General features: G+C 44.9%; 1 protein-coding gene across 1 annotated transcript in view; it reads left to right on the top strand.

Moving 5' to 3' along the window:
* KCNU1 (potassium calcium-activated channel subfamily U member 1) overlaps nt 1–9,759 on the top strand; it is a gene marked incomplete at both ends in the record, with an annotated part of 137,292 nt that extends 127,533 nt beyond the window's left edge. Inside the window, 3 exons of the mRNA XM_081220789.1 lie at nt 4,737–4,931; nt 6,732–6,856; nt 9,357–9,759. Of these exons, the coding sequence (XP_081076915.1) occupies nt 4,737–4,931; nt 6,732–6,856; nt 9,357–9,759 (723 nt within the window). The remainder of the gene's footprint in view (nt 1–4,736; nt 4,932–6,731; nt 6,857–9,356) is intronic.
* Between the last annotated feature and the right edge of the window lie 2,437 nt (nt 9,760–12,196).

Raw genomic sequence — 12,196 nt, 5'->3', positions numbered from 1 at the left:
TGTGCAGGCATGCGGGGGGAGGGCCAGGGTCCCGATCTCCCCATAAAGTTAGGGTGGCAGTCACGGGCCCTGGGTCATCACTCCCTGCATCACATGCCCACGGCAGACACCACTGACACTCATGGGTCTCTTCCTCTGCATCACACCTGCGAGTCTTTACCAGCACAGACCTTGAGGCGGCATCTTCCAACGGTTTCATTGTTGAGATAATCGTTAGAGCAATATCTGGGGTAAGAACAATGGTGACATCATCTCTCAGGCACTTACCTAAGGTCTTGGCTGAATGCGTCACCTGCATTATCTGTTTAATTCTCCCGTCAACCCAACCAAGAGGATACCGTTGCTAGTCTTGTTTTACAGATCAAGACCCTGAAGCCTACAGGGGTGACCGATGTGCCAAAGGTCACATCACTTACAGATGACAAGTTGGTTTTCAGACCCAAATTCCTAAGGTTCCAGAGTCAGACCAAATCCATTATGACCAAATCCACTGCCGCTCCAGAAGGCTCTTTCTGTGATTACGAGTGTCCTTTCAATACACTGAGGTTGAAGTTCTACTTGGAGGAATCCGCCTCCCGGGGTGCTCCGGAGTCCCTGAGGGATGAGCACGGAGGAGAAGACCAGGGTGCACCCACCCTCCCCAGTGCCCACCCAGCCCTTCGCCCCAGTCAGAACTACTCTACTCTCATCTGGGTCTCATACGAGGCTCCTGCATAAGATTTGATTCAAAGAAGGACTTCTGTTGTTGAGAAGACTTTAAAAACCACTGCCTAGAAGTTAGAGAATCTGACCAACAGAGAGGCATAAAATAAGAGAGCCAGCTTCCTGTTCTCTGTCTTCCGAGTCAAGTCTCCAGCTCCCAGTTGGGAGTCTTGTCCGGGAGACAGGAGTCAGCCATTCCACCCCATTTTGCACATCCATTTTGTCCCATAATCTCCCTCCCCAAGGAACATCCTCCAGATTCGGCTGTTCCCACCTGCCATCCAGCTTGATGCTCCAAGAGGTCTGTTTCGCCTGGCTGCACAGTCAGAGGTTATACCTAGAATCAAAATGTGTGTTTCCCTGGTGGCCATCCTCTGCAGAAGGGAAAGGCTGCGGACTGGTGCGTTCCGAACAGGCTCCCTCAGGATAAAGGGGGCTGACACCTCAGCAGCTTCTGGAACAGGATGAGGTCACCTCCTTGACTCGCGTCTCAGTGAACTCTGTTTCGACCTGATATTGCGGGGCCCTCTCTTCCTTCTCACCTGTCCCTGGAAAACTGCACTGTGCTTCCAGGTGGCCCGTAAGAAACACAAGGAGGATGAACCCACAGGTCCCGAGGAGAGACCAAAGCCTGAAAAATGTGGCGTGCACTTGTCACCGCCTGAAAGTACTGAAGTTCTGTTTTAGATTGTCATGTAGTTTTCCCCTTCTATCCCCTGATATCCCTGTGATTTTTTTTCCCAAGATAAAAATAATGGATTTTCCCTCCAATTCTTCTGAGTCAGCCAACACTATGGCTTCAAGTATCCCCTGGAATACTTCTGTAAACTCCTGGCCCAGGTGGAGAAACATGCCCCTAAGGTGTAATTCGGATTCACTTTTAACCCTCAGCTCAATGCTATATAAGAATATGGAGGCGCACTCAGCCCCTCCATATGGGAGCAGGACTCCCCTATGGCTTTATAACAATAGAATTTCAAAACCAGACATGAAGTAGGGAGCATTTTCCTTTACTTATAAGGGAGGTAAGGAAAATAACAAAAGTTACCTGGCTTTCTCAAGTTCGCTCAGCTGGTTAGTGGCAGTTTTCCTACCATATAGCCTCATTCTCAACTTAGAAGTGTTTCTCAGAAAATGTGGGCCTTAAGACCTTTTGAGATTCTCAGAATTAAAAGTAGTGAGTGGCTAGGATGTTAGTATCTATATGAGAGAAACCTCAAACCTCACTGTAGCTAGAAGTTAAAACACTTTGGGCTGCAACATTTTCAAGCATCAGAAGTTCAAATTCTGATTGAACTCATTACATTAGATGTTAGATATATTAGATATTAGATAATATAAATCTGAGTATATTAGTAACACTTCAAATTTAGAAGTCCTAAAATGTTTCATGCACATTTCAACTTTCATATTTTCTTGAGAAAGAAAAAAAGAATGAAAAAGGAAAGAAGGGAGAGAGGGAGGAAAGAAAAGAGACCCATGGTGGCAGTGCCATGGAGCCCCGAATAATAAGAATATACGATGAGCTCAGAATAAGGGTGACATGTAAATCCCATTATTTTCCCCAATATAGAATGGCAAGCCTTTTGATGTCAAAACTGAAGAAATGATATAGTCAAAAGCTAAGCCTCTCTCTGTTAAATAGGTAAAGTACATGTTTCCCTAGAGGCATCGACGCCAGGATAACCCTAGAAATTACACCTTTTTTTTTAATCAGTGGAGAAGTATTCTAACAGCATTATGTCTGATCATTCTACATTACGGCCACTTGTTCTTCAATGGATTGTGGTCCAATCTGGATTTCCATCCTCCACTCCCTCCTGGATTTCAGGGGGCCAGATCTAAAAGCACCCTTCTGGGTAGCAGGATGAAACAGGGAGGGAATATAAGGAGGTGACTGTCACTCAGGAGGTTTGTTCTTTCAGTCTGGACACTAGGATGGAGAAGATGTTTGAAGTCATCTTTAATCTGAAAAATATTGTAAAAGTTCTTTTTATTTTCTCTTAATTTACATGGATTCTATTATTTCCTAGGTCGCCTTCTCCAGTGGGCTCTACATTTTGCTAACAGTATTTGTTTATTTGTTAAAAATCAACTCCAATTGCACTCAGTATTCTGACAGCTGTTTTTGCACTCAATTTGTGAAAATTATTTGTAATAATTAATTGTTTGCAGTAATCTTTGCACTGAATATTCTTACACCTGCCTGGTCCAATGTGCTCTTGAAGACGCGAATGTTAAGTAGACAAAGTCTATCTGAAAGAACACATCATTTAAGGCATGTTGCTCAGAGTGTAATTTGAGGACCACCACTGTCAAAGCTACCAGAGATGCCCTTTAAATTCTGATTCCCACTCGTGTACATAAATTCCGATCCAGTAGATGTGGGATCCCAGTCATCTGGTCTCATGAATATCACTCCAGGTGATCCAGGTACATGAACACCAGTGTCAAAGACAGCACAATTCAGCGGTGTGTGCTGTATATCTCATTTAATCCTGCCAACAGTGCTCCAAGGTGGATATTATCGTGTCATCCTTACCATCATAACAGTGTGACTGAGAAAGAATACACGAAGTGTCCAGAGGTGTTTTGGCCCGCTAGGCTGTGCCAGTCCAAGATTCAAGCTCAGCTGTGTTCCGTGCAGACAAGTAGCTCTAAAATGCAGAAGGACGAAAGAGAGTAAAAGCCAGTGGCCGCGGGACCACAAAGAAAGGAAAAGTTCATTCTGATGAGGAGGCCACGATAGAGTCTGCCAGGAGGAAAGATGAACCGGGTGTTCTAAAGCAAAGGCATGGAGGAGGAAAAGTGTCACTTGAGCAACTGCGGACTGACTAGTGTGCACCGGAGAGAAGGAGGGCCCATGGAGACGAGCTCAGGGAGGGGGCTGGTGTCACATCTTGAGGGCTTTGAAGACCGTGCAAACGAGTCTGAGCTTGGTGTTACTGCAGGTTCAAGGGACGTGTGGCCGGATCTGATCTGTGTTTCTAGACGATCTCTCTGGAAGCATTTTGAGCAATGGATTGTATGTGAGAAAAAGACTAGTAAAGAGGTGTGTCTCATAACCCAGACTTCAGAAGACAAGTCCCTGAATTGGGGCATGGAGAAAGTGAATGGTAAAACGTCTCAATAACGATGGAAGTCATTCCTATTATTTATCATGAAAACAAAATGACTGATTGTTATGTAGGTGCTATATAACCATGTAAATTCTCCTTTCTACTGGAATGAAAGTTCGATTTAGATAAGACGAAGGGTAGGAAATGTAAAACATTATATAGATAACAATGGATTTAAGAAAACCTCATGGGCAATTATTACAATGATATTTCCATGTAGGTCGCTGCCTAGTCAACACTGAGTGTGTAGGAATCCTTTGGGAAAAGAGTTTAAGAAAATGGCTTGGCTTATTCAGACTCAAGCTACTTTCAAACTAAGTTGGCCCACACGTCAATCTCTGGCTTCATTTTGATGCCAAATATTCTGAAATTCCATTCATTTTATACTCCACACCTACTGTTTTCGAAGTACACCGTAACAGCTGTGGGAGGTTAAGGTAATACCTGTCCTCAGATAGGTCAGAATCAAAAGGAATATAAGTAGATTCACATCCGGAAGATTCAAGTGTAGACGCCAATAGTAATATCAGTAGTCCCCTAAGGAAAATCTCTAGAAGTCTCATTACATATTTTAAATACATGTTGATGATTATTAAGGTATCTGTGGCCTGATACACTCCTCTGGTCATTTTTGGAAGCGGGGACACCCTTGGGGTCAGTGTCATTACCCCTCTTCTCCTACTATTACCGTGTAAGTCCTCCCCAAAAGAGCAGGAACGGGGTCAGTGCTGTTTTCTCTGCACTTTGCCTAACCCAGTGCCCTACCCAAACTGCCAGCTTTTGGATGATTTTAATGATAATGAGAGACACTGCTTTGTGCCATCAGATTCATTTCAAACGACGATGCCCACTAAATCGCCACTTCACTCCACCTCCACCTTCTGACTTTGCACATGCCTTGTCCTTGTTTTCCAGGCGTTCTACAATTACCATGTTCTGGAACTACTTCAGATGCTGGTGGCAGGAGGGACAAGTTCTCAGCTGGAACAACATTTGGATGCAGAAAAGTTCTGTGGGCTGAATGACAGTTACTCTACCGTTTCACCTGGAAGGATGCGGTGTAAGCTGGGGCTTCTGTCCTTAAGCCAAACCATTTTGTCAGACATTCAAGTGAGTCAACTATTCTCGTAGTAGAGTGTCCTAACCTCCCTGAGTTTTGGAAATTGATCCAACCTGTTTGGGTCCCTAGATCACCTATAGCATATAAATAATAACAATAATAATGACAAAAATTAATGTAATTTATATTCATGGTGTATTTACAATTTACAGTGCATTTTCACATGATAACTGTTTTTTGCAACAATTCTGAGAGATCAAGCCATTGTTAGTATCCCCATCCTCCGGGTAAAAAAGTGCACAGGAAGCATCAGAGAGGTCCCATAACTTTGTCCCTTGACAAGGATTTTAATAATAAGTGTAACGTTAATATTCACTGAGCATTTGCCCTGGGCCTGTCTGCTTTGTTTGTTTGTTTGTTTTTCACTTAATCTCTCCAAGGGTTTACATGGTAGGCTCGTTATTAATTCCACTGAACATATTAAGAAGCGGAGGTGCAGAGAAACGAATACTTACCTGAGACCGTATTGCCTACCAGTGACCATGCAGGGTCCCTCTAAGGCAGTCTGACCCAGGGCCTGCCCACTCTCCCTACGCTTGAACTACTAAAGAAATCTGATCCGGACTTCCCTGGCAGTCCAGTGAATAGGACTCCACGTTTCCAAGGCAGGGGGCACAAGTTCGATCCCTGGCCGGGAAACTAAGATCCCGCATGCTGCGGGGCATGGCCAAAAAAAACAAAGAAATACGTCATGTCACCTGAAATCAGGCAGAAGGATTCCATATTTGGGCCTAAGAATCTCCCTGGGCTAGCCAGTGAAAAATGCTTGAGTTTTCTTAGTCCTCTGAGCTAACAGACAGTAGATTATAGCAAGGAAGAAAATAATTCTGACAAATCCCAATGAGGCATCTGGGCATTTGGGGCTCTGTGTCGAGTCCAGGCTGCAGTGAGGACTCTACCGGTCAGCCTGCCTTTTGGTTTAGTTTTGAGTGACGTGGCATTCGATTCCCTGGTGTCACCGTCAGGGGCAGGCCTTTAGAGGGGCCTGAGCAGAGCCCCTTCACAGCCCTCTTCCTGCCTCTGTGTCTGCTGTGTCTTGGCAGGTACTGCCAATAAGGGCGAACCCACGCTCTGTGCATCTGAATTCCAGGTGCAAACAACATTCCAAAGCTCCCTCCATGGTCCGGTCCTTCGAATTTCTGTGGTCCTGGGTTCCTCATCTCAGGCTGACTTGTGAGTGATTCTAGGCCCAGTACAGCTGCCACTGGCCACTTCCTGTGGGAACCAGAGGTGGCAGCGGACTGCTCAGCCCTTTCTTCTCCATTTATGTCTGGTCCTCTGTTCTTTACCCTGAAGAATCACAGAACTAAACAGACTGTTCTCTTTCCACTTCCCTGAATGCACTGGCTGCTGCTTTGGAGCCTGCAGTCTACTCGTAGTGCCTTGTTGGCAGTAGCTTGAGAGCAAGGTCAAGAGGAGGACGAGAAGGCCACCCTCTCATTATGTGCCTTAAAAACTGAATTTTCCAACCTGGTGCTCACTGTGACTTCTTGATCATTACCAAACCAGCAGTAGTAATAAAAACGAGCGTAGCCCCTTGGCACACCACACCCAAACCGGCTCCTGAAAGACCGGAGTCATAAAAACAGCTGCCGGTGTTAGATGCTCAAAACTCATGGTAAACCTGATTTCCAGCCCACCTGCTGCTGCCGCCAGAGAGGTATTAGGAGGTAGCTCTTGGGTCTTCCACACTTCCACTGGGAGAAAAGGCAAATGACGCTCCAGTAAGTGCTTGTTACCGCTTGATTCGAGTGACACCAGACGTAAGTCTTTCTCTCTTCTCTCCCCAGCCAAGAAGGACCTTTGGGCAAATATTCTGCGGCTCGTTAGATAGTCTTGGAATCCTGTGCCTCGGCTTATACCGCATGATAGATGAAGAAGAGCGCAACCCGGAGCACAAAAGGGGAGTACGCTGGTGGAGAAAGTGCTGGCCACCGCCCAGGCATAAGGGCCAAAGCGACTTCATCCTGTGTGGAAGAGACGGCCAGAGCTTAGGGCCCCCAGATGCAACAAAGGGTGCTGGGGAAGTAGATAACCGTGTAGGATCAGTATAAATACTATGAATGAACCCTGATGATTGGGATCCAGGTACTATTGGCCATGTAAGGAGAAGGGTTTCTCTGTCCCCAGTGAAATCTGAAATGTAGACCCAGACTTTCAGTCAGGGTTCTTTTGTAACTTACCCCTCATCGATGCCTGTGCGGCTTTTTAAAGCCGAAAAGCCACTGTCCACACTGGAAAGATTCACTTGTTCACTGCCAGACTCACTGGGTAAATATTTATTGAGTGCCTTTTTTCTAGCCACTGTACTTTGTCCATGTAAGATATGGGAGTGATATGTAGCGATTTCAGTTTCAAGAAGATCATTCTGACAGTAGTGGGGAAGAGAAAGAAAATGTGTGTGGAGGGGAGAGGAGAAAAGAAAGGGTCCTGGGGACCAGCTACAGTCAGCACAGTAATGTAGGTCCAGACTAAGAGTCTCGTGGTGGGAATGGGCAGCACTCAGTAGAGAAGGAGAAATGAACAATAACAGAGTGGAAATGGGTTGATGAACCTCTTTCAGGAGGAAGGGGAGGGAAGTCAAATCACTGAAAGCAGAGTCGTCATGAACACGAAGAAAGACAGCTTCTCTGCTCGCAGGAGAAAGGGAGGAAAAGGAAGGATGCCAAGGCAAATCTGGCTGTGGATGAGGGATGTGCTTAGGGAATGTTTACGTAACACTAGGGTTTCTCGGTGACGTACAGGCATAGCCCTGGCTGAGAGAAAAGGGGGAAAGTTTCTAGGGAGTTGAGAAAGACGTAGAAGTTACATCAGTCACTGAGGGGAATGGAAAAGGAGTTTACCGTGGATCTGTAGAAGCAACAGTGCAAAGGGAAAGGACGGGGGATGGAAATAGCCTGAAGAGCGGATGTACCCAAGAGTAAGGAAATGAGAGAGAAAGAACGAGGGGAAGTTGTGGTCAGAGAGTGATTTATTGCAGGGTAAGATTTTAGAGGCAGGATGTGTCAGGAAGTTACAACATCAGTATGTGGCCAGGAAAGTAGTTGGGAGATAAAGATCACTGGCTAGTGGAAATCAAAGAAATTGGTCTGCGTGTTGGAGTCATAAATCACGGAGACACTGCAGGCACGAAAGGTGACGGCGGCACTAGAGTTTGAAAGAAAAAGTGTCCCATGTGCCAAAGGCCTAAATAAACATGGAGGTGTGTGGATCACACTGAGGTGACTCAAGAGGAGGGTGATAAGGCTATAGAGCGTGGACCACAAAGATGGGGGGAGCAGGGCTGCTCTGGAAACAGCACTCAGAAGCCTGAATGATGCTGACCCCCCACCCCTATCTCTGTCTGTCTGTCTGCCTGTGACTGACCCCCATCACCTCTGGAAAACCTGTGGACCGTGGTCATTGGGAGAAGGTGCAACCCATACTTGGGCAGACCTCAGGGAAGGAAATGATATTCCTGTTTGAAAGAGAGTATGTGGTTACAGCAGATCTTGTTTAGAATATCACAGGGGTTACAGGGGACTCAGTGGGCGAGAGGAAAGTGGGAGATTGTTCAGTGAAAGATCAGCGGTGACTTGTGGTGGGTGCTTAGGGAAGAAGAGGTGATGATTCGGGGCAGCGCGGAAAGTCACGCAGGGTTCTGCTGCCGCAGCGTTCTGACAACGACACGGGCGTCTTCATGAATCTTGACTCTCGTTCTCTGAGGATTTGCTGTGTGCCTGATTGCCTGCTAAGACATCCTGCTTCTCTGCAGAGTCTGTCCACGCAGGTCCAGGCTCTGGGTGATCTTTGAAACTCATTGACTCACTATTTGCTTACCGGTCAAGGTTTCAAATAAACCTTTGGTTACTTTTCTTTTTTCTCCATTGGGCAAACTACATTCTGTGTGAAAGTTGGCGGCATAAACATGAAAATAGGCCTAACCCAGGATGGAAATATCTGGCATGCACGTAATCTTCCAGTTTTGATAAAGCTTGGCTAAGTGCTCAGAATTGTGCCAACCGAATTCATTAGGGTCGTGGATATTAAAAGCAGAGAAACATAGTTGGAAAAGCCATTAGAAATCAATTAGCCCAAACCATAGTCCCATCCCTCTCCCATTAAAATGATGAGAAAAGCAGGGCCCAGAAGGGAGATGGCATGCCTAAGGTCAGAGGTGGTTGGTTTCAGAGGCAGGGATGAGAACTAGTCTCCCAGTTCCTAGCCTGGGACCTCTCTTGTTGCGCTGTGCCAGAGTGTTGTTTTTTTTGTTGTTGTTTATTTTTTACTATTAATCAGAAACCAAATAAGGCAAAGCAAAACAAAAACGTTTCCTCTTTTGGCCCAGCAAAATGACTTTCTGATTTTGGCCACTGCCTGCAGCCACACTGTCCCAGCTGCAGGGGCTCAGAATTCATCTTTGGCTTTTCGTACAGGTTTGTGATTACCCGGCCAGAAAACCAGTTTATGCTGCTGCCCTCGGATCTTGTGTTTTGCGCCATCCCTTTCAGCCCCTCCTGTTACAAAAAGGATATTTCACCTCCAAGTCCGTGTGAAATTATAAATATGGTGCCACTGACAGAAGAGACGCTTACAGACATGAATTGTCCTCCTTCAGTTGACCAGGTCAGCAAGACTGCAGCCCAGCCACCCAGTACATCAGTCCGTTCGCTGGAGCCAAAACCAATCCCCGTTGGTGATCCTAAGCAAGCAGTATTGACTCCAAGTGGTAAACTCTCAGCCCAGACACATCCAGGTGAAACCATGAAAGAAAATGGAAAGGAAAACATGGAGGAAACCACAGTGGAAGATGTCTCTGCCTATCCAGAGTCAGACTAGACCTGCTGATATTTCCCAGGAGCTCCTGGCTCACTCCTTACAAGGCATCTCCAGAGATGGTGACTTTGAACAAGGAAGGAAAAGATGGACACCCGCCATTTTTGTGCCCATTGCTGAGGGGTGATCAGCAAGCCCATGCTGTTTGGGAAGAGACAAAAGTCCGATCTAATTTCACTGGATCTGGTGTCATAAATAAAGAAATAGATGATAAATGCCTCTCTAAGGGAAGTTCATTGCTCTGGGTCTCTTGAGCAGAAAACATGATGGTTGGACCCGTGTTAAAGACATTCTTCAGTACTTTCTGGGTTCCTCCACACAGGGAATATAAGAAGTAATCAAGGTAAAAATGAGAAGGATTTAGACACAAGAGACAAGAAATAAATTGCCCCCAAATCAAGCGTCTTACGTTCTTTTTTTTTTTTTTTTTTTTTTCGGTACGCGGGCCTCTCACTGTTGTGGCCTCTCCCGTTGCGGAGCACAGGCTCTGGACGCGCAGGCTCAGCAGCCATGGCTCACGGGCCCAGCCGCTCCGCGGCATGTGGGATCTTCCCGGACCGGGGCACGAACCCGTATTCCCTGCATTGGCAGGTGGACTCTCAACCACTGCACCACCAGGGAAGCCCGCGTCTTACATTCTTTATCCTCAAACAGGCAAGTAGTGAAGTAGTATATTATCATCTTCTCTTTTTCCCTCATGCTTTTTCTTTCCTCATCTCTTTCTATAGGAGGTGAGAAAGACCAGATGGGGAGATACTTGTTTGAATTGGAAACGAATTTGTGTATAATTAAAACCTAGGCATACCCTAGCACAAGAATGAATCTTAGAGTATACTCAAGATGGGGTACCTGGACAAAGTCAGGTAGATTGAAATATACAGCCTTTCAAATTCCCTAATTCAAGAATAAAGCCATCATTTCATGAGAGGTAATAAAGCGTTTCCCCGTGTTCCAAAAGGAACCAGTTCACTTCCCTGTAAGCCTCATCTTTAAGTCATTTCATCTCGGTATTAGTCTGTTAACACAGTAAAAGTTCAGCACATCCAGGAAGTATTTACTCCCAGTTGGTGGGCCTTGTAAGCAATGTCTTCTTGTGTTATAGATACAGCATAGGTAGAAGGGGGGAAGAAAGAAAGTAATAAGCCATATTTCTCATAAATGGTTTTACATAATGTTTATGATATCCTTGACATTTTCCTCAACATCCTTGCTGATTTGGTATCACTACCTCCATTTTACAAAGGAAGGAACTACGTCACAAATAGGGTTCCCACATAAAGGATACCCAGTTAAATTTGAATTTCAGATAAACAACTTTTTTAGTATGAGTGTGTCCGAATTATCGCACTTAGCTAGTAAGTGATCAAATCGACATTTAAACCTAGTTAATTTGACTCCAACACCTATAGACATTTGCCTCCAGGCAAAATAGAAGAAATGAAACAAAAACGTTCCATAGAAAATAAAATTTTGTATTAGTAAAGCTTTGGTTGTAATGAAATCAACTAAATATATGTGGAAAAAAGAGTAATTGTAAGGAAAGTTGTCAGAGACCAAGGAAATCCTCTTTTAAATTTTTTTAAGCTTACCTAGATCATCTTCATCCTCCTTTTTTTACAGATTGACGTGCTTTGTTTTTCCGTATACATGGCAAAATATATTTTCCTGCAATTCTAAATTTATAGGTAGAGTTATAGGCACATCAAAGATTTAACTGATCCATCTCTGCCTCCCAGATCCTGATTTCTATAAGGAAGTATGTAGTGGGCTCAGCTTTGGCTCCTCCATCCCAGCTATCAATGGATGAGGAACAGGGTACCTCTGAATGGAGGACTTGTCCTCGGGGAAGGGAGGATGGTTCATGGTCTGGAAGGACGTGCCACCAAACATCTACTGCAAGGACAGTACCATTCCTCTGGCCCATTCCCCGAGCCATTTTATACAAAAGCATGTTTAGTAGAACCAAAATATTCCTAGGAAGGGATGGATTAGCCCTACGCACATTCAAAATCCACAAACCCACTGCTATACATATATTGTTTAATCTAAATTTAGCATGTGAACCTCCAGAGTAAAAGCTTAGCCCTCAGATGATCTCATTTCCAATGCAGCAGAGAAATTTGAATGAGAAGTTCCTTTATTTGCCAGTATATTAGGTGAATGGGTACCAAAAATATGGCTAAAGAAAGATTGAGGTATATGCAACTATAGCCAGTATGTAAGCATTCATGTTGCCAGTCTTGAAAAATAAAATTGACGGAGGACCCCTCGTGTGCCAGGTGATTCCATGAGTCCAGAACCAAACCCTTTACATATAGATGGCAACATTTTAATACAAGTCATAACACTACATCCTTTGGTAATATGGCGTATACTTAATTTGTAATGATTGTTCCATTCTTATCAATAGAAGAACTGATAGGAAGATGAGAAAATGTAC

Source organism: Mesoplodon bidens, assembly GCF_964165515.1.
Source record: "Mesoplodon bidens genome assembly, chromosome: 20".
NCBI lineage: Eukaryota > Metazoa > Chordata > Mammalia > Artiodactyla > Ziphiidae > Mesoplodon > Mesoplodon bidens.
This window is presented reverse-complemented; position numbering and strand designations above follow the sequence as displayed.